The sequence below is a fragment of the Topomyia yanbarensis genome, chromosome 1 (assembly GCF_030247195.1).
Source record: "Topomyia yanbarensis strain Yona2022 chromosome 1, ASM3024719v1, whole genome shotgun sequence".
Taxonomy (NCBI): domain Eukaryota; kingdom Metazoa; phylum Arthropoda; class Insecta; order Diptera; family Culicidae; genus Topomyia; species Topomyia yanbarensis.
This window is the reverse complement of record NC_080670.1, coordinates 58388840-58412996: the sequence shown is the minus strand read 5'-3', so window position 1 is coordinate 58412996 and position 24157 is coordinate 58388840. Positions and strand designations below refer to the sequence as shown.

General features: G+C 37.6%; 1 protein-coding gene across 5 annotated transcripts in view; it reads right to left on the bottom strand.

The window, feature by feature from the left end:
• The window catches only part of LOC131677707 (protein roadkill), a 395312-nt gene that overhangs the window by 50477 nt on the left and 320678 nt on the right, over positions 1–24157 (bottom strand). For 2 of the 5 annotated variants that reach the window (XM_058957692.1, XM_058957691.1), the window contains exon 2: positions 14458–14611. In XM_058957692.1, the coding sequence (XP_058813675.1) occupies positions 14458–14535 (78 nt within the window). In that variant the 5' untranslated portion in view covers positions 14536–14611. Of the gene's footprint in view, positions 1–14457; positions 14612–15183; positions 15773–24157 lie in introns of those variants that run through there. The other 3 variants (XM_058957690.1, XM_058957693.1, XM_058957689.1) reach the window with 3 other exon arrangements.

Here is a 24157-nt window from a genome sequence, read left to right as displayed (position 1 = left end):
TTTGTAATCAAATAGTCACAACATAATATCCGTCGGATTTTTGGTGCACATCTACTGTATACTGAACTTAACCGTTGTGTGCCCGACGCGGTACCCGGGTACCTTTTTAAGTTTCAATTAATTAAATTCCTATGTTTTGTCCATAGCTGGAAATTGAAATTTTGTGACATCTCAGAACTTCACTAAGTCAAGCTTTTGGGTTAATAATATTGTTGATATAGTAAGGGTGGGAGTGAGGAGGGGCTCCTGAATTTTTTACAACGTAACAGGCCGACGTGGGTACCCGGGTACCCACAAAACTAAAATGCCCATAACTAAAGTAATATCCAACCGATTTCGATACTTTTGGCTGTTTTGGATTCAGGAACTCATCCACTTTTGGACTTTGTGAAAATGAATCGGGTTACTTCATTCGGTTCTCGGGAATCCGGGTTTCCGGAAGCAGGTTCCAGTGCTGGGGTACTATTTGCGAACTTCAATGGAATACTAGCAATATGAGTATCAAAATTCTTGGAATTGCATCAGTAGGCTGTATCACGTGGTTTTGGAACCATTTGGTGATTTGACCCCGGAACGGACATTCCGGAGCAGGTTCCCGTGGAGCCGTGAGTGGCCATTCCATTCCAAATCCATTTTCCAACTTGCCATAGGGTCCCGTAACAATAAAAAACAGACTTCCGAGACAATTTGAAGAGTTTTTATACTCATATTGCTAGGACATTATTAAAATTTACAAATCATATCCTAGTACTAGATCATTACTCCGGAAAATCCGGATTACCAAAAACCAGATCCATTATTTCGGTTCTAATGTACAGAATCAAAAAGTAGACGAGTTCCTGAATCCAAAACATCTAAAAGTGTCCAAATCAGTTAAAGGAAGCCATAGTTATGAGCATTTCAATTTGTGGGTACCCGGGTACCCTCGTTGGCCTGTTAAAGGTGTTTTTTTTTGTTGGACACATAACTGTTAAAACAAGATGGCTGGAAATATTAGCGTAATAACGCGGTACGCGTTATTAAGCGTGTTTTTAAATATTACCAAAGCCGATCTTGTCAAAAAACTGTCGTTTGATCAGTGACCGGCGGGAGATTAAATCAAGCTGGCTAACAATCCCAGCATTGCGTCCGCGCGTACCCTTTCTTCTCCGAGCATCGCCGATCCAATCCGAATGCGAACTTCCTGTTGCTCAATTACCACACTTTCCTCGGCAGCGTTTAATATCGCGCTCAATTAAATTACCCTTGTGTCGTAATAAACGTTAATGGCAAACAAAATCGAACATGTGAAGCGAGAAAACGTAATAAAGGGAGTGGAGTCGAGAACATAAGCAAAACCATAGAGTTCATGGCCACTTGGAGCGCTGTGCACACATACGCTGTGCCCCTCACATACACACCCACTGCTTGACTCGCAATAAAATGAGCAAGTATTTACCGAATGTTGTTCCTTTCCTCGCCGTTCCGTTCTGTTTCTCCGCCAGGTTTCGCGAAATTCCCTCCACCCAACCTACCGGATTATTTCTGTTCCTCTCTCTGTCTTGCGTGTCCATTTGGACTTTTTCCTCCAGTTTACTCACCCAATCTCGACCGTAATCAAAACGAAACACTTTGGAATAAATTACAACGCAATAATAAAGAAACCTGCAGCCGATACTGGTTCTTCCAAAGGGGATTATACCGACCCCAAAACCGTATCTTCTATCGCGGGCCGAGGGGTTATTGACTCCAGCTTATATGTCGCTCGTTTTTGTCTTGTATTTGTTTACTACTAGTACTGTTCGATCAATGATCTGAATTACAACGTTATTTTAAGAATCTAAATGAGTATAATTGATGCAATTTCATCGCATAAAATAGCTTCAATTTTGATCGATTACACATCACACCTTTTTAAAAGACTACCCAGGTTTTTCAATTAACGAGAATATAACTCAAAACCAAACTGATTCTAAGCAAAATTCCAATTGTGTTCCGCCATATTGTTGACACTGTCAATGATGATGATACCGGACAGTTCATCTTCTACCCAATTTTGACAGCGTTTCGAACAAATTAGCACTGTCACCGACACCGCGACAAAAGAACTTTGACGCCGCCGTTAAACATGCGAATTACGAAGACTCGATAGCACGTTAATCCACACCGCCGGTCGTAAAGTTAAACACTTTAAGGTGACACTTTTCGACTGTCTCGAGGATTTTGCATTTTTTTTTCGGGGGGACTGGGAGGATTTTTTTGTCACACATGGCGGAAGCAGGGGAGAGAGGGGTCGAGAACGGTGCGAACCAATCGACCGATGACCGGTTTTATTTGGCCGGAAATTTATGAAGGTTGAACACGTTGCTTAAACTTTTGCGCTCAAGACCACCCCGGACTGAATAGAGGGTGTTGAAGATAGCGGTCGAAAATTATTATTTATTTTCGTGGAACGATCGGCCATGTGGAACGATTATTATGGGGCTGGACGGGTCAAATTGGGACCGTGCCGGCGATGGCCGTTGGAGGCTGTTATTTATATGAGGTCGAGTAGGTAAATGTGGTAAAAACTAACGACAATACTGAGTTGAGTATATGTCCAAATAAGTTACCGAAATACATTAATATGCTTAAAGATGTCTCGCAGAATCTACAATCCACAACCACATAAACAGTTGGATTAAAAGGGTCTAATGAACAATATAGCAATTGCTTGACGGTCTACAGTCAAGGTCTACTAATATGAAAATCAACAAAACGTTTATCTTCTTTTGATTATATCTCCGCTATTAATAAGTCAAGAAACAAGCCACGAGAAACTTTTGAAGGAATCTAGAAACAAAACTAATTTCAAGCGACAGTGCTGCCAAATATAATTTATTTTCCAGTTTGAAGTTAAAAGTGTGCTTTTCTCGTAATTCATTTAGTTACTTTAGCTTAGTTTACATCGTCTTCGTAAGCCATTTTAACATTAAAAATCCTTAAAATCGCAATATAATTTGATCTGATTCCGAGATAGTGTTTTGAAGCAAACAACTCCCAACTCATGAGCTGATGGGTGGATCAATATTTTTTGATTATTACTTATTGGCCCAAGAAGAATAAGTCAATTGAAATTGGTTCACGATAGTGAAGGTCGATTGCAGGTGCCTCGGTACAAATTTCTATTACGATATTATATTTCGATATAGCTTGCAATCGATTCTTAGCGTAAAAGACAAATACGGAAATCTAGACTCTGCTGACACCAAGAATACTTCCAGTTTGAAGCACAGATAGCTATATGATGATAGGCTTTTGGAACACGGGTATACATTTGATTCAAACTTTTCTACTGTACAGGTCTAAGGTTTAGCAAAGTCTTTTCTAAAAATCTTTTATTTGGCAAGCGATTTGTTGTTGCGAATTGAAGAGCGTAATTCTTCTCTAATCTGGTCCCACGAATAGAATATTTCACATTTCTGATATTTGATGGCGAGAAAGAAACTGTAAGCCGTTAAATTACTCCAATAGGACGAAATCGGGCTTCATTTATATACAATAATCATCGTTTTAATCATGATATGTTATGACGAACTGAAATGAAAATAGAGCATAAACTAATGTCTCTATTTTATTATCTATTTTTCGTATTTAGGATCTTTGGATCTCCAAAGCCTTCAAAAATCACAATTTTCAATCGTTGAATCTTGGATTTTAAAAATTACTATTTGAACGCCAGAATACTTTCTTTATTTTTTATACTGGTCGAAAGATTCAACTCAAGAATTTAAACCCCGCAATGCTCTAACGAAATGTCAAGAATGCTTCCTTATAACGAGTGTATACAAAAAATGAGAATAATTCCAATACCTTTCTATAATTAAAGTTTTTTTTTCTCTCCAAGAGAATTGCTCTCTGGACTCCCTAGAAATGGGTGGCATGTTTTTTTCAGCTGTCAGTTCAATCGAAGATGGCGTCAATACAGTAAGCACTCCGCGAGCGTGTTGTACGGTTTTAAGAAACGCATGGTAATCGTGAAAAAGTTTACGGTAGACCACTTTTCAGACGAAAACGTGCCCGTGAGTTAACCGGATCCTGACATCACAGAGCGTGGAGCAGAAGGCCAGTAGCGGCCGTCCAGTGAAGATAATGACGAAGAAGAAGGAAGCGTTGAAAAAACTGTTCGACAACAAGGTCGGAACGAGTTTGCGTGACGCCAGCCGAAAATATCACAGCTCCCTTGATTCACCGAAACATCAAGATGGAGGACATCATCTGTCGGAAGAAGACTCGGTCCCCCAAGTACACGGACGAGCAGATAGCGATTGTGAAATCACAGTTCCGGTGGATGACGAAGAACTACTGCGGGACGTCGTTCGTGCTGGACGACAAAAGTTACTTTCTACTGTCGAAGACCCACATTCCAAGAAATGACAGCTAAATAGTAGCGACAAGTCGGTCACATCCCCTGAAGTAAAATATAAGCTCAAGCATAAATTTGGAAAGAAGTTAGTCTATACATCGCCATACTGCACAAAGGGATCTCAAAGCCGTGGTTGAAGCCGAGCGGTCTGGCCATCAATCAACAAGTGTACCAGTGTATTGGGAACATTCTTCTGTCGTTCTTAAAGGAGCATCATGCGGATGGGAAGTACATCTTCTGGCCGGGTAAGGCGTTTTCCCATTACACAAAGAAGACGCTGGAATCTCTTGGGCAGAAAAAGGTACGTGCCGAGAGAAAGAAACCCGACCAACTCGCCTCAGTGCCGTCCCATTGACGATTTTTCCGGCTCCTTCAATGCCCTAGTGTACAAAAATAATTGGCGTGCCAAGGATACGAAGCAGTTGGCCACCAGGATCCGGAATTGTATCCGGAAGATGGACGTCAGTGCCGTCCAGCGCTCTTGTGAGAGCATCGCGACTAAGTTGCGTCATACGGCTGACCAGGGCTCCTTCTCCAATATTCATTGACGTTATTTTAAGAATAAACGTTTTCAATAAAAAATACTGAATTCGATGAATTTTGTTTTTTAACTACATGACTGAAAAAATTCTCATTTTTTATTGAACACCCGTTAGACGACGAATCAGGGCTCATAAAGATACTCCCCCAAAAAGTTAAAAAGTACGCTGATAAATTAACAAGAAAGCTTCTGATCTGGTAAGGAATTTGCACCTTCAAACGAACAATCTTTCTTGCAAGGTTGCAAAAAACTATGAGTTCGAATACATCGAAACAAGTTTATCTGAGAACACTTTCTTTAATTTATTAGATCACACAAGGGCCTGTACAGAAGTGACCATATTTGCTACTACATCCGGAATGTTTATACGTGCACTAAGTTACTCTGAAGTCCGCCCACTTGAGAACAATTTAGCAATTGTTAACGGAAAAACTAGAAGAGTAGTAAGAAAACTCTGACTAAATGAAGAAATTGTCAAAACTATGACGAGGAATTCAAACCAGAAGTTCGCGATGCTAAAAAAGCCGCATTGAAATAACTTGTCCCCATCTTTTTATTTCTGAAAAAGTACAACAAATAATTTTAATTTCGTTTTTTCAGCACTCTACGTCAAATGATTCGTTGCCTACGGGCTCTAATTCAATTGAATTAGCATTTAATAAATTGAGCCAAAGCATAATCCGAACAAATTATTTTTTCATCTTAAGGGGAGAAAAAAAATCTTTCATAACCTGTACTAAATGGTATATCTTTATACATACTATATTTGACTTATATGCCTAAAAACCGACAGAACTGAAATATGTACATTCTGACATGTTTTCAATTCATGTAACTCAAACAACTTCGAGCTATTCATCAAATAAAAAATTTTCGATACCAGCGAATTACGAACGTGCTAATTTGCATCCTAATTCATGCTCGTTTCCAATGCAAATCTTCTTTGGTATTGGCATTGACGGTAATTTTTTCTGAACATATCGCAATCGTGATATGTTTATACTTCATGTAGTTCGAGTTATAGTCTAATGTGCGCAAGAAAAAAACCACCATACCTACACCAATTCCGGTACCCTATCACGCAGTTTCTTCTACGAAAAATCTACTTTTTCCTACCTTCCCATTTCTTCCGCGGGCGGCAATGACTGCTCTACGCATCATTTCAAGCACACCAAGCACTCTTTCTAATGCCTATACCTGTTTCATTTACATATATCCACAATTTCGCTCCACACCCTCTTTTTCACTATCTCTACACACATTTTCAAGGCCCAGCCAATGAACTTAGGCTGCCGCCGTCTGTGCGGCCAGCCAACCAGACCAAGAAAGCCAAGCGGTTCTTGCCATTTCCCCCCGGGTCTGTTTTGTTCACCCTGTTGGTTCGCGTTTCGCATATTTTGTTTTCGGTTGTTCCTTCTTTCTATTAATTCTTACTATCCTGCGCGCATTGGATATGAGCCGATTCCGTTCTACGAACGCGCACGGACGGGCTCGGCTCCGGGTTCTTTCACCTTACACTGACTGTTGCTGCTGCTTCTGCCACGCTGCCGCAGTCCGAGGAAAAAAACTGTGTGTGCCCACTGCTAGCCTTCGGACTTATCTACGACCCCCATCCAGTTCCAGCTCAATCCAGTGAGAAACAGTAAAACCAACAACAAGGTCACCGGGTGTTTGAACCTGCCCTGAAAGAACCCACCTCGCGTGGTTGTTTAGTGTAATATTTGGTCAGATTTTTGGACTACGCGGTGGCATAGCCTCATGGTCAAACATTGCTGACGGAAATGGAAATTACCTTTCATGCGATTATTGGATCATCCTGAAAAAGGATTACCGACTTTTATTGAACGTATGTTTAGACATCTTTTAATTCGAAATTAGATAACTTATACTCAGTGAACATGCTAACTTAAAAAACCTGGCGTCAAATCAAAACCGAAAAAAAGCAAATGTCGCTCGTCACCCAACCGACTAATTCTGAAAAATTGAATTATATACTAGGAATTACGAAACGGCACTCCTTTTCCGCCGAAAAATAAACACAAAAACCAACACGCCACGGCGGGTCGATGTCGCAATGTGATGTAAAAATAACTTTCCCGTTCCGATCCCGGTTGCGCTGTTGCTGACATGCCATGAGATGGTGGTGTGCCACTGCATCGAGAGTGTGGTGTTGGTGGTACATATGGTCTCGTAACATTTCAAGGTCGACGCTATCTTATCGCACAATAGCTGTTGCGATGGAGGGTGGGTTCATATTGCTCACATGTCGCTCCCGAAAATGTGATCGTGTACCCCATAGGAGAACAGGTACGCCACTGCTGTCTCGCTCGCACTCACAAGATAAATGAGTAATAGAAGAAGGAGGGGGTTTTCGGGGGATTTATTGCAGAACATATTGTACGACGATGATGGGAAATGGTTTGTCCTAAAATTTAGTACCCATCAACTCACATGTGGCACATAAAAACAAAGTGTAGACGTAAAATTCTTATTTTGAATACAGGTGCCATTCCGTAGTTCACACCCACAATCATTTATGGGGAGACTGTTACATCAACCAAAGCGATGGGCGATGTAAAAAATTTAAAAATTTAAAATTTATTCGTTGCTTTTTTCCCTATAGATACACAATAATCTACTGGAAACTAGGTTTACTTCATGAAATAATACAGAAATCCTTTAAAATTTACTATCTATTTGGGTAAGATGTTGGTGAACAGAAATAGTGGAATAATGTGTTTCAGTGACAAAAGCTTGATTTTCCTAGCATTGTGAAACTCGAAAGGATGTTCTAAATGACATTTGCATAAAAGGGTAATGGTGGTAAACAATACATTGTAAGGCTAACTTTTCGTTATCAGGACGATAATTATACACGGCATTGTGAAATAAAAGAGTTCTGAACAACTAAGTTTGTTAGCAAAAAAATCTTGTTTGGTAAACTATTTGTGTTGTGGATTGAAATGCAAAGTTTTTGTCATATTTGAAACCATAGATCAAGCTATTTACCAAAATGAGCGGTTTATGAAAAAACTAACCGATTCATAATGGATTCAGATTTCTCAGATCTGACCTGGAAGTCACTGCTAAACATCAACAAATTCTAGCTGTCTGTTACAAGACTTTAGGAGTAGATATATCTCCGTGTAAATTGTGGTAAACTAGAAAGGAAACTCGTTTCATGGACACTGAGCCAATCTTTATTGCTAAAATTTGGATTCTCTTCAATAATCAAACTTATTCAATGATAGTTGCGCCATGTTTATTCCAAAAAAAAGGAAAAATGGATCAAACCAGTTTATGCTAAAGGGTACAACAACTAACTTAGATAAAAATATATTTTTGTGCTTCGAATTCATCTCATCTATAACTAGCATTAACTTGAGTTAGAGGATAAATCCAAACTAACACCAAACTGGTACCAGTTATACACTAAATCCAAATACAACTGGTGTGAATCAGGGGTGTAGCCCAGTAGGCAGAAATACGTTAGGCATACAGGCGTTTGGCATACGTATGTTACGCATAATGGACGTTAGGCATACAGACGTTAGGTATAATGGACGTTAGGCATAACATACGTTAGGCATAACAGACGTTAGGCATAATGGATGTTGGACATAAGGTATCACGTTTAAGTATCACTAAATGGAACTTAGGCGGTGATGACCTCGGGTGGTAAGAACAAGGTGAATGTTTGAACTGAGCAAATTCGATCAACATTTTATTCTCCTGTATATACTTGAGGAAATTCTTGTTCAAATAAAAGAAGCAAATTGGATGCTTGGCATGCGGAATCTCAGCTTGCGTTAATTTCTCGGCGCACAATCGATCACCTGCATATGACCTAAATAGGTTCAACGCTCTTGTTTAAAATTAATTCAATATGTATTAATGTATTAATAATGCACATTTACTTTGATTAGTTCTTACCTACATGCAAGGTGCAGTTATACAAGAAGGAAATGTATGCCTTGAAGAACAGCTCATGAAAGAAAGAATGTTGCACTTGATACTTATATATTGATTATCTTCCATATTATTCAGCTTAATGATTGTAGTCTTCAAAGATAGAATCACGGGAATTGTTTGATAAGAATTAGAGTTTTTTCGTGTATTGTGACAAGTCGCCACGGTAAAAGTAGAAAAGCAGACGATCCTGGCTTGCACAGCTTCTATCCTGTTAATCTAGACATCAGTGTATGGGTACCATATGATATAATTGATTTCCAACACGGAACGGACAAGCGAAAAATACAATGCTCGCAAGCAATACGGATCAGTACACTCCTTGGCGAGTATAATGAAATCGAGATTTCTGTTTGCCGTGTAATATGACGTGCGAATAGTGATCTCTGAAAGACAATTGAAAATCCAGTTGAACACCAAGGTCTCTGACAACCAACACTCTTTCGAGCGATTCTCCATTTATCGTGTAATCCCATAAAATTGAGTTTTTCTTACGTGTGAAAGAAATCACAGAGCATTTCGAAACACGGACAGTTAACTAGTTACGACTGCACCAATTACAGAAGGCATCTAGTTGTTCCTTTAGCTATATACAGTCGGCCATGGATCGTATAATCAGAAACAGCTTCAGGTCGTCAACATAGCGAAGTTTACAACCCGCCGGGATAACAAAGCAGACTTCATTAAAAAAATAGAATGAACGTATGACGTATGACTTGGCTTCGCTAGGAAGGACATATCCTACCAGGATATCAATTAATTTGGAACCTGTGCAGAGCGACGTTATGCCTCTGTAGTTTGCTACATTTTGATTATCGCATTTCTTAAAAACTGGGAACATAACTGATAATTTGAAGGGGGAGCACAATGTACTTGCACATCTTTTTATAATAATAGCAGGAACTCCGTCTGGACCCGCTGATGCCGAGGACTTCAACTTTCGTATGCCTGCAAGAGCGTCGTTCTCAGAAAAACTGATGTTTCGCAGGTTCATGACATCACAGGGAACATTACGAAAGCCGCATTCCACCTGGTTGGAGTTGGCTGAAACAGTTTTGAATACACTTGAGAAGTGATTCGCGAATAAGTTGCAGATGCCGCTTGGTGTGTTTGATGATTCCTTCGAAAAGAACATGGTAGAAGGAATCCCATTTTCCTTACGCTTCCCATTCACGAAAGACCAGAAACGTTTTGGGTTCCGCTTAAGATCAATTTGTGTCCGTAGCACATGCCTGGAGTAGAGGTAGCAGATATACGACGTGTATTCTTTGCTAACGATTTTGAATTTCCGCTTCAGCATGAGATCCCGTCGATTGGTATAATGTCGGAGTGAAGCAGCTCTTAAACGCTTCAGTTCACGTAATCGTCGATTGGATGGTGGATTTGATCGAGGCGGGGGAACATACACACCAAAAAACTCCTTTGAAACAGAAGAAAATCTTTCTACAACGTCAAAATCAGCTGCATGATTCAGAAGATACACCCAATCGATTGTCTGTAATGCTGTGAAAAGTCCAGTACAGTCGGCTTTCGAAAAATCGAACTCTCAGTCGTCGGTATACTCGTCAAATGCTCTTCGTTGTGGGCAGGAATAAGCAACTAGAGGAGGGTGGTGGGAATCAATTTAATCTATTTCAACTAACGGTTCGTATGCTTCCGAGACATTGCAGTTCATTTAAGCTTCTTCATTCACGAACACAAGATCTAGAGTACGATTTTGATGGTTTGTTACCGCAGACATCTGCAGCATATTCAGCAAAGACATCTTGTCAAGTAAGGCAAAAAACAAGATCTCGAGAAGACTGATTCGCAAGGGTCGGGAATAGTAATTGAATAACATTTCATGGTAAACTACCAAAAATTGAAAGAATCACTGGAAGGCGCCTCACCAAAAACTTGTTTTGCAGTGTACATCATAACTCAAAATCTATTGGACCAATCGTTTTCAAACTTTGCACCCAAACTTTACCCATTACTTTCTAGGTATTGATGAGAGCTTTTTTTCTAATAATATTTGAAAAATGCACCCGTAGTTACCTGGGCAATGACGTTAAGAAAAATGTGCGAAAATTCAAAACGATTGGTCAAGTAGATTTTGAGTTTGGTGCACGCCGAATTTTTTCACGTGATTTTCAATATTTGAGGTGAAAATTTAGGAAAATATTGAAAAAATATTACATTAATGAATGGAAATTTGCTGAATAGGCTAATACTCTTTGCATTGGAATGTGGAACACCCGTGTACCTTATTCGAAAAGTTTTCGAATCACCATGAGAGAAGTTCATGTGTTTTTTTTTAAAACAAATTGCAAAATCGGTTGTTGAAAAATGGCGAAAGATAATGTTCATAAAGTTTATCCGAGAGAACATCAATTGATACAGAATCGAGAGTCCTCTAATCTCCAAGAATACAAGTGCCATCTGCGAGTGTATGCCAGTTGAGCTCGTCTCAATCCAATTATCGAGGTATCATAAGATTATTTACTCCGTCCATTTCCGGAAACAGGAAAGCAATGAAATCGGCCAATACGAATTTTGGCCGAAGGTTTGCTTTTCCTGTGTAGGAATAAAAATCACTCTTATTTGTCTCTGGACACACGGAACAATGCTCTGTACAAGAAACCTATTGAACAAATCCAACAAACGGCAGATTTGTTAATAAGTAGTCATATGCATTATATTATTCATTACCATGCAAACCATATTTCATCATGAGTTTCTGAAAAAAGGTGACAAAACCAGAAGTCTCCTCACTATTTCTTGCATCTTCTGCATTTTGTGGTTTTAGCATATAGTTGTTTTAAATTAGTAAATTAGTTTCGAGTAATTAGCATAAAAACACACGAACGTGTCATCAGTGGCTGATATCCACTAGGAAGGAAATTGTGTCCTCTAGGAGGTTGACATCACTATTATCTTGCTCCGAACATACCCAGCCAACAGGCGAGTGGTCATGAGTCACATAAAAATGAAATAGCGTGTTGAACATACTAGAACTAATTTGAATATTGGCAATGACTATAATTTTGGCCCTATTAGGAAGGGTGTCACACTATTTTGTAAATTACTCGGTCTTTATTCTATGGAATAACTATAAATTCGTATCAGTATCTTTGCTTCGGTCCGAAGAACCAAGGTAATCACATAAATAGCATGAAAGTTGTGAAATACTCGTAATTGAGCGCAATGAAAACTCATATCGAGTGCCCCAATTTTTCCTCTACCATTAGAGATAATGCATTGAACAAAGATGGCAGACACTGTTCTACTAAAAAAGGCTTCAAATGAGTAGGGTTATAATAAGCTGGAAATAGGCTCATTATCCAATATAACTAAAAATATGCTTGAAACGTACTTCAAACAGATATTTCTTGGATCTTCTCGATGGTGTCACTGAATCGATCAAAAGAGTCGATTCTTTATCGTGACTGAATACGATTCGCTCTCAAAACTGAGTCAGATCACCAGTCAATTTAATCGTCAATGTTTGGATTACTGGCCTTGTGGTTCAGAGAAAAAACGCTAGGCCACTTGTCGTATGTTCGGACTCCAGCCACGAAGAACTCTTAGTTAGGCCTGAAATTTTCCTGTACACCAGGAATCGGTTGATATCTGTCAAATTAGAACGTCAAGATCCGTAACGGAATGTAATAGTACTAAAGCTTTGTTTTGATCAGATGCACACGTCATTCAACTCTGCTCTTCATATTACTATTTCCATATTATTCATTCAAAAATGCACAAATCTGCGAATATTTTCATAATCCAAAAAGGACAATTATCAAGTTTGAATTATAGCTAGTTTTATGATCCAAACATAGAAAACAGTCCATATTATTTGAGTAAATTTATACAATTAAAGTTAATAAATGCTTCTTGAACTCTAGCTAGCCGAGACAACAACCAAACATTTGATTGCTACACGTGCGCTGCCATTTGTCCTTGAATCGATTTTTCGTTGATGAAAACGTGATTTTCGGTAGACTGGCAATACTAGCAGAACAGTGGCCAAACTAGAGGTCTTATACGTCAATGTTAAAAAGGAAAATAAAAACAGGTTTCGATGAATACAATCTAGAAATACCATATTCTAGATTTCAAGGCATGGCGAACTTAATAGTCAGTTATCAAACATAAAATGCAATCCAATTAACCCTATTTGTTCGGCGAATGTTTGTTGAGGCGAAGTTTTTAACCTCATTGCCGTCTAGCTCATCTCTTCGAAACACTTCGCACTTATTTATCCGACTAACATCAGTCATAAACGCAAGTTTATGTCAACCCCGTGCCGAAGCTCGACCCCTCGTCACGCTCAAAACCATCCATTCCCTTTGCTGTGAAACGTATTCCTCATTATCTCCCACTTTTCGCTGCTGTCGGACCATCATCGTTGCTAGATACAAATACATTGTGCACTGCCTGCTCCGACACTCCGACTCACTCCCGCATTCCGTGTAGTCCCGTAGCGATCGGAGAACATAAATAAATAATAATAATAATATTACCTCGAACTACAAAACGGACGGGGAGATAGGGTTGGCGAGAGGAGTAACAGCGGGACCTAACCGAGTCGTTGTACACTAAACGTCACCATCATACGCGTGAGAGTCACGCGAAGCGCACAGAGTACAGATCATAAAGAGTCGAAACATAATGGCAGAAGGGTCGAATCGAATCGGGGTAGATGGAAGGGACCGACACGGCTCCTCTTTGGTTTTGGGGGAGACTGACTAACCCTCCGTGAATACAAATGTGTCGTGATGTACGCAGGAAAATATGCAAAGGGTACAGTGCCGCACAGTTGACAGTGTCGTTTCAACTGCTTGCTTGCTTGAAAGCGGAGTGCCCCCTATACGGCTCTCACTGCCGGTATCGGTACAGTGCGATGACTTGTGTTCCTTCGTATAGTCCGACGGACGGGCAGGACTGGGCTCCCAGAAGCAGAAGGAATCGGTGGGTCGGTTGCAAAACTGGAAGCGCTGAATGCGGGAGGGGAGTAGGGTAACAGAACCACGAGTCCGCGTGTGGAAATTGTGTGAGCAGAAGAGGAGAATCAACGAAGCAACCAGTCAGCCGTTCCAACGAACCGAGGTCAACGTACGTAATGATGTGTGCGAGAGTGCGGAACTTGCCACTAGTTCTTTCATTTTTTGTGAGTTGTATTCCATTATTATTTGTACGGCGTTGAAGTCTCCCGTGCCTGACTACTTAAGGGGCGACCAACAGACTTATGACTTTCGGTTTGAACATGTATTGGAATCCATACATGATGCTGGCTGGCACGTCCCAGTGTTGTGCAGTTCTTCCTTGATGATATTATGAATGGCGCGGTAGAGGCAATCGACGGTGTGGTAGTGCAACTCGTCGAAGCAAACGAGGGAGATCAACGACTGCGGGTGCGTAAGCGACCTTTTTATTTTTATTCACCCGAGGAATCAGCGGAAGGCTCCATTCGGTGAATGGTTAACTGAACACCAGCTAGACACACAAGGCTGCGGCGACTAGTGGAATAGAACGTTGACACCTTCCTTCCGTTGTTTTTTTTTGCGTGTGACAAACTTACCTGAGTGTAACACCAGTTTTCCGCAACCGGTGTGTTGACCTCTGGCAGCGGGGGTGACGGCACTCTACTAACTGCCATTGTGCTACTGGAAGAGTGCAGGTTGGAGGTGACTCTAGCCGTCTGTCCTGCCGGACAGTCACTCACTACCGGCAATCTGTGGATGAAAAGAAGAAAAAACGGGAGTCAAATTTATGCTTGCGATAGATGGCAGCACTGGCAGTGCTGATGATTTTTTCGTTAGGAGAAAAAGAAATTTGAACAGAACGGTCCCATCCTCCCTCGTTTCGAGACACCGACAGAGCATTCCGTTTTCTTTCCCAACCCCGTGTTAAATCGCTTATAGGTGAATGTTTTAAAATATTTGAGCGTAAGAAAGGGGACAGCTGCTATGTGTGCAAGGGCAAGCAAAGGAAGGTTGAAAACAGGAAGGGACACTATTCAAAAATGTTAGTCCGAATAGGTTTTCTCGTTTGCTTTATGCTTCACACCCAAAAGCTGCCCGGAACAAATCATAAACCTGATCGATTTCAACAGTTGAAGGTCTGTTGCATTGGAAACGAGCCTGAACCCACCCGGTATCAAGGTCAACCAAAAATAACTGCCGTGGCAATGTTCCAAAGCGCCAGCTCCGAACAAATCAGTTATATGATGAAGCTTTGGAAAGGTTGCTTTCGAATTGGATTAATAACCTCATTTCAGACACCCCCTTCCGCTAGTAAACCCTACCTCACCTCACAGTGTAATAGCTGAGCCAACTAGAATCGTCAGCGGACGTCATCTAGACTGTTGCGGCGACACGTGTGATCCACTGTGACACTGGGACGACATGTGAAAAGTCGTGAATACCAGAGTGAGTAACCGGTCTTTCTGCCCTCCTGTTTGACACACTCGATAAGTACTAACACGATACACGATCCCACTGTTTCCAATTAACGACCGTCACTCGCGGTGCCTAGTGGTGCAACCCTATCAAGTGACACACAGGCTCTAGTTAGGAAAGGGTATACGATTTCCTCTTCGGTCGAGCAAACACGGAACACACTGCACTATCAAGCAAGAAAGCACTTCTACCGCTGATGAACTTTTTCCCGAACGACTCTCGCCTCGGCCTGCGATCCGGTTCACACACTTTTGATCTCGCGAAACCGATACTTTCGAACCGCAAGTTTTTGATAAAGAAAATAATCTCCAAAAGTTAACGAGGAAGTCAACTCCCAGAAAACGAAAAAAAAGCGACCGACCGACAGGACCGCAACTAGTAGCGTTGTATGTCGAAGCGCGCACACCAACACCTCAAGACTGCCTCTACCCAGTCTCGGGCAGGTTTGCGTTGCCTGACTGTGCGAGGTTTCCCGAGTTCTCTTGCGCTCTGTTCTTACTCTCGCACTCTCACACAAAATCGTACCGTTCTCGCTCTTCGGTTGTTTTTCTCTCTTCTAATCTGCTGTGGCTCTCCCACCGTCGCGGGTAGGTACTTCATCATCAGCGTTTCTCTTCTAGTGCCGGCGCGAAAAATACGCCTCTTATCACGGTGAATTTATTTGCTCTTCTCCACATCGGGGAAAATTATCGGTTCTTGCTAGCACTAATGTCTACACCTCATCCCACTTTGGAAAGTTTATCTCACCGCATTCTATGACCCTCCATTACACAGCACATGGGGCGATGATTGATCTGTTAGGTGATTTGATCAGACTGTGCGAGCAAAAAAAAAATCAATCTCGTTTCGCACTTCTGCACTTTTTCGCCAACCGCCACTTTGCGTGTTGCTTGTTTATCTTCAAATTATTGCCTTTTTGCGCGTCCCACTACTTCTCTCGCTCTTTATCACATTTCTTCCTTAGTATTTATCGCTCGCCATATATGCATGCGCAGTTACTTCGCATTCCTCTATTAGTTCAATCTATTTTCAATCATTTATCGTTGAGTTTCCTTACAGAGCAACGTGTTGCCAGCAAAACGTCAAAGGGTCACCGGATGGGACCTTTACCCTTTATCGATTTGTATCGCTGCGGAAAATTAGCAAGGTCGAAGTTTTGCTGAGGGCACTAATATCTAACGACATGCCGCTGGCCGGTTGTTTGTTATACGCTTGCTGGCGCGATACGAATTCCAAGCCCCGTTTGTTGGCTGTTCCCGGTTGGGTTATACACGGTATTGTAGTGCAGCTTTCGGACATAATTCAAAGAGCCGTGTGAAAACCACACGTGGAACTCACCAGGAGCAGTAATCGAGCAATGGCCGATGTTACCGCGATAAACGACGTTTGGCGATGAGTCGTCTCTCTATCCCCGCAGAACGGTGGTGTGCACCCAGGAAAAGTCACTGAACGGAAGACCTTGAAGCCTCGCGCTCGATGCTCGCACTGGGTCTGGTTTGACATTGATGACGGCGGCTAGAGTGTGGTTGCTTTGCTACTGTTTACAGCACTCGGCGATTCGTGATAAGCTCTCGGGACAGCGACTACGGCGGCGGCTGTGGCAATTCGCTCTCTTGCGGACGAACGATGATTGTTCAACTGGCATTCTGCTGGTGTGCGAGAGAATTCGAGCACGGTACACGCTTGTCAAATTATTATGTTATTTTTTATTACACAGCCCACAGTAATGATTTGTTTAATTTGGAACGTATGGCGAAGGTCATCGCGCGAAAATAGATTCGTCATTCAGGCGAGATTGTGCCTGGTCAACGTGACACAATAAAGCGATACAGGTGCTGGCTGCTGCCGACTCTTCTCCGGTCGAACGGGAGCTTGTTTGTGCGGCTTAGTGCAAAAAGTAACGCATCTCACGATTATGATTAGCTCACCCATTAGGTTGAAGGTTACCGAAGCACCGATAGAAACGACACTCAAAATATCAAATTGGGTTGACCTCGCTCGAGCAATTAGGGTCGACTCAGTTCATGGTCTTACCATTGATGATCTCTATTCGAATAATGGTAATGTCAAACCCATGAAATATTGTTGTTTGTTGTTGTTCAACATATTCTTTGACTACATTCCGGGAACTTGTTCTCCTGTGCCGAATTTTGGCTTCTCTTCGAGTCGCAAAAAATTTAAACTCAAGGACTTCACAAACTCGTTGTATTGCGAATAGCTCTTAATAAACCAATTAAAAAACTCACATCAAGAAAAAATCATGTAAATTTGGGTCTTCTGAACCAGATATATTACAAAATGACGGAGTTTTACGGCATTCAATTCTTCTACTTCAATTTCACAATTGCGATTTTTTGAGAATTGATAGGGGGACCAATAATGCTTCATGAGCGATAGACCTGAAAAGTGTTTACGAATTTGCAGCTAACTATTTTTTCTTAAAGCTTGAACAACTTTTTTCTGATACGGCTTTTTCGACCTAAGATATTGTACATATATGCATTTGAATTTTCCGTCAGCCTTTGTTCGTACTCGTACTGACTGCCTACCATCGACGTCAGAGAGGTTGACTCAACACATGGATCGAGACCAACGGCTTTACTTTCCTTCCAAAGGAGGACGTGGCGACAGATTTTTCACCCCAGAAAATCTCCACGACCTTGACTGCTATTAAACCCAGACTAGAAATTATAATTATCAAAATTATTAATATTAAAAAAACAAATTCAAAAAATACCGAAATTGTAAAAATTACATCAAAGAAAAATTATAAAATTTATGAACAATACAAAATATCAAACAACAATTATACAAATTATAGAAATTATTAAAATTTTACAAATCGTGAAAATCACAAAAAATATTCAAAATTATGAAAGGTATAAAAACTACATTTTAAAAAAATACTTAAATTCATGTTTATAAAACATTTAAAATTAACTCTTCATAAGAATCACAAAATTATTAAAATTAGAAAAACATTCAAAAAATTAAGGCAGAAATATTAAAAATCAAATGAATACAAATAGTAATAATGACAAAATTGTAAAGAAAATTTATAAAATTGGGATAGAAATAAAATGCTAAAAAAATAAACATTGTAAAATTCATAAAATTTAATACAAAATATATCCAAATTTTAAAAATTATTAGCACAAATAATAAAAATTAAAAAAATAAAAATTAAAAAAACTGACGAAATTTAAAAAAAATGGAATAAATTATAAATTAATTAACTGGTAAATATGGGAGATGATAAACATGATAAAAATTACAATCATAAAAATTATAAAATGTATAAAATACATAAACAAAAAAAATTAACAGAAATTACAGGCGAATGGTTAAAACCTCTATAATTGTAAAAAAAAATAAAAAGATTAAAACATTAATAAAATCTATGACATTTGTATTCGAAAAAATTAGAACATTGCGGAAATAATAAAAACTATATAAAGCTCATAAAAATTATTAAAATGACGAAAATTTTGAAAATGTGCTCCACACGGTAATAAAAAAAATAATAAAAATATAAAGAATTAAAAATATTATAAAAGGATTATGAAAATGTGTAACGAATACAAATTATATAAACTATGATAATAACAAAAATTACATGAGTTAAAAAAATAAAAAAAAATAAAAATAATATGAAAAAATTAAAAAAAAATAGAAAAAATATTGCAATATTAACTTTCATTAAAAAATCAGGAATTACAAAACTTACAAAAAAATACAGAAATGACAAAAATTTCAAAAATAGCAAAAATAACAAAAATCACGAATTTTGTAAAATTCAAATAAAATTAAGAAAATTACAAAAAATATAAAATTGCAAAAAACAAGTACAAGTAAAGTGATAAAAATAACAAAATCTACCAAAATTCCAAAGACTACACTACAAGAAATACTAAAATACCAAAAAATAACAAAATGAATAAAAATTTCAAATTTTACAGGAAATACAAAATGCAAAATTTACAAAACAAACTAAATTTAATGATTAAAAATCTTGCAAAATTACAAAAATTGCAAAGACTACGAAAACTAATAAAAAATTATAACAAGAAAATAAAAAATCGCAAATAAAACAAAAACCATAAAAATTAAAAAATGGCAAAAATTGTGAAAATTACAAAAATTAGCAATAATTACAAACATTATGAAAATAACTAAATTTTCAAATTTTGCTAAATATATAAAATTTCCAAAGGACCCGAATGACGAAGTAGTTAAAAAGTCCTTAATAAAAAAATCCAGTATGTACAAAGTTTAAATACAATAGTTACAAAATTTACAATAGGGGAACATGGGGAGACTTGACCAAGCGCAAATTTCTATTTTCGGCTATGGCGTCTTCTATTCGATTCTTAATTTTTTTTCAAAAATATTTTTATACTTGTTCGATCCCTTAAGGTAATTTTGAAAGTTTGGAGTAAAAAATCCTTTCCTTGCAGAAAATATTACGTGATTAATAAATTTGCATTAAATGATGTAATTTTTTATCAAACTTTGTATGGACATATCTACTCGACTACTAATTACTATTAAAGGACTAATATACCATCTTAATCCTTGTGAAGCAGTGAAATGAGTTTACATAAACTGAAACATTGGAATAGTTATTACTAGAATTCGCATGAAATTGAACGCAATAACTAATGTTGGGGAGACTTGACCAAGATTTTATGGGGAGACATGACCAAGTGGCGATCAGCTGAAGAAAGATACAAAATTCCTTATATTTATTATGCTTTGGTATCTACTGTTAATGTTAATCACGCCATAAAAAAAATCCCACCCCAACCACAAGTCTTCACATTTTAAAATTTGTAAGCAAAGTTAGCAATAGTAGGACTGATTACGTGACGTGTGAACATGCAATGCAAGCAGTACAGTTAATCCTTAAAAAGAAATGCATTTAAAAAAATCAAAATTTATCAAATGCAACTCTTTTATATTTTTTACTGCTACCTAAGGATCTCGACAATAGGGAAAAAATAATTACAGTATGTTTTATGTCATTATTTTTTGTTATGATTTTTCAAAATTCTCTTGGTCAAGTCTCCCCGCAATGGGGAGACTTGACCAGAAAAAAACGATCACAGAAAAACTTTTGTAACTTTTCAAAAATTAAATCAAAAATTTTGCAAAAAATCATGAAGACACGCAATAACTTTGCGCATTATATCTGAATGATTTTTGGGGAATTGAAGGCTTTTTTAGAGATTTATGCAGTTTTAGCTGAAAACCTGGTCAAGTCTCCCCATGTTCCTATTTTCAAAATTCGCAAAATTCACAAGAGTTACAAAATTTACAAAAATTACAAATTTGACAAAATTTGCAAAAAATATGATGTTTACAAGAATTAATGATTACTTATTTACGAAAATTACAAAAATGACAATAATAGTCGAAATGCAAATATCACAGAAAATCTTCGAAATACGAAGTTTACATATATTGCAACTACAAAAATTACAAAAATTGCAAACATAAAAATAAAAAAACACAAATAACAAAAATGGCGAGAATTTATTAAACCTACAAATTACAAAAAATAAGTACACTTCACTTGTAAAAATAACAAAAAATTCAGAATATACAAAACTTACGGAAATTGTACAAAATACAAAAATTGAAAGAATTACAAAAATTACAAAAAATACTAAAATTCACTAAAATATAAAATTTACAACATTTTTGAAGATTACAAAAATTGCCAGAACTTTTACGCAGGTTTACAACATTTACAATATTTACAAAGTTTGCTTAATTCACAAAAGTAACATAATTCACAAAAATTGCAAATTTGACAAAATTAAAAAAAAAAGATTTATAAAAAGTACGAAAATCCTAAAAATTACGATAATGGCAAAAATGCCATTATTACAAAAAAAATATCTGAAATACGAAAATTACAAAAAATGTAAAACCTATAGAAATTACAAAGAATATTCAAAAATTTCAGGCGTCACAAAAAAAGGAACAGAAATTACAAAAAAATACAAAAATCTTAACAAATTTATTAAACAACGAAAATTACAAAAAAGTAATATAAAAATTATGCAAATCACAAAAACTACAAAACTTACGGAAGTAACGAACATTATAGAAATATAAGCAAATTACAAAATTATGCAAAATATACAAAAATACAACAAATATAAATTTTTTGAAAATTGTGGAAATCCACAGTGATTTCAACTTACAGAAATGATAAAAATTGCTAAAAATTTTATGTAAATTAGAAATTTTTGCAAATTTTCTACTAAATTTGCGAAATTGACAAATTTGATAAAATTTATAACAATCATTAAAATTACTAATATTGGCAAAAATTGTAAAAAAAATAACGTCAGATGCAAAAATTACATAAATAACAAATATCACGAAGGTTCCAATGGCAAAAAAGCAAAATTAAAAAAAAAAACAAATAAACATCAATTTGAATGTTCTATTAACAAAATAATTAAAGATGATTAAAGAATGTTTCAAAAATACAAACCTTGCGAAAATTTTATATCAACCAAAATTGGTCGGTGTTAAGTCAGACTGGACTAAGTCGCAAAACATCGAAAAATAAGATAACGATAGCACTGGATAAAGAATTTCGTCAGCTACATTCGACGTTTGTCAGATTTGAAATATGTAACAATAAACAAGAATTATGGCAAAAATTAATTTCCAATAATAATGTAAAGGATGCTGCGATTCAAACTTTAAACTCGTTTTTCTCGAAATCAATATTTTGTCACTCAGTCCGGTCTGACTTAACACCGACCAATTGCAAGAATTGTTAAATTAACACATTTGACAATTTTTGTGATAGGGGGGCTGTTTTCCCCACAATAAAGGGAATAATGGTAAAAAAAATTAAAATAATTCATCAAAATCACATAAATAGTGAACACCCGTTAACAAATTTAGAAGTCTTGCTAAATTTGCATATTTTTGCAAATTTTACAAATATTACAGTTTCTACAAATTTTATATTGCTAGTAATATTTAGAAAATATAATGTAAACAGACTTTTGTATATTTCAGGGAATAGTTAAATTTGTAGCAATTTGAAAACTGAAAAATTTTACAATTTAAAAACAAAAAGGTAAATTGACGCAATTTTGTAATTTTTTTTTGTTAAAATAGGTAATGATGGCAAAACTTTAAATCCAAGAAGAGTTGCAAAAATTTGCCACTTTTACATGTTTTTGAAACCTATGTCGCTTTTCATAACAGTCCCCAAGTTGGCCAACTAAGTTTTTAATAAATATTTATCGAGTACTTTTTCAAATAGACCTCTCTAACAATCGTTTACTCTCGTTTCTGTTAACTTTCCAGTCCTTTTTGTGGCTTTAGCATGATGTGCTAGCCAAACAATCGTCCTTCGATCATTACTAGAACACAAGTGGAAATTTTTTTGGTGCCGTAATAATTAAAGGAAAAAAAATGACAAAGCCTTTCATGATAAAGCCTATTTCAAAATTTACTCGGGACTTCTGACCCAACCTAGGTCTCATTTTAGTGCCGCCGGACAGTCCGAACTGTTGTCTACCACAATAGATCTAAATATTGATCGCAGTGGTCCGTCTCCAACAAAAAAAAATCCAACAAATTACTTCTCCTATCCTGTCAATAGGTGCATTACTCCTTTCCCCCCCCCCCCCCCCCCCCCCCCCGCAAACATCCCGCCGGGAACCAACCATCAGGCACTCAGTTAATGATGGTATCCCGAGTGATTGCTTCATCCTCCCGCAGTCTGTTAGTGTGATAGCCGATGGAATTTTAAATATAGCTCCTCACACAACAACCGTTCACACATCCTATACATAAACACTTCAATCCGTTTAGTTGCTTGTTGGTCAGCACACATGACGTTCAACGTTCTGCTGGAAGGCGCATCTGAGAGCAGCTGCTTTTAGGGTGGTTGGTCGATTAGTTGTTTTCATTATTTGATAGATAGTGCTGATCAGTTGTATGTATGTCGTTGGAACTGCGCATTTGTAAACAAGTTGTGAGTTTCGATTATGGTTAATGTTTGCGGAAATCGTAGTAGCAATTGATAGCACTATGTGTGCGTGCGTTCCCTGTACAACTGAAGGTCATTGAATGTTTACAGCTACCTGATACATTAACTGATGAGGTGTTGATCGTAGATAGTAGAGATTGTTGATCGCTCTCCGATTTTTATTTATATAAGTACCATGTGGTCTATTGATATTTTCTTGGAAGAGATCCGTAATCCATGGATACACTTTCATATTGTCTTCAAACAATGCATTCGGATGAAGATTAACAATTACATTTCTATGTCCTTCAAACTCATTTCCCATCCAATTCCCTTGGTGACAAAAATGCTAGTCAAAACTACGCTAGCTCTTATCTTCGAATCTTAAAATAAAAATTTAGGTCCTAATAGAGCTCATCGTGGAGGGTGCCACACAATTTCAATAATTATGCAGCCTACAATCGATGGAATGCGTAGAGGAATTCCACGAAGATCCGTCCGAAAATCTTTAAAATCGTGACCGACCATCTTAGATTCCAATGAAACTTTACACGTTTCACGGTCATGCAAGACTAAATATTTTCCACAGGTAATAAGATTATTTTAACTCAAGAGCAACTTTTCAAAAGGGCGTAAACCTTTCTACGTGTATGAATTTCAAAATTTTTTCGTGCAACTTTCTCTTTGACATCAAGGCGATATTGTAAACCATTTGAAAGTTACATGAAAGCAACCAAAATATATTTCAACCATAGGGTCTGTTGATTAAACTATATAGCTGAATCATATGTTGGTTGTTTTCATGTAACTTT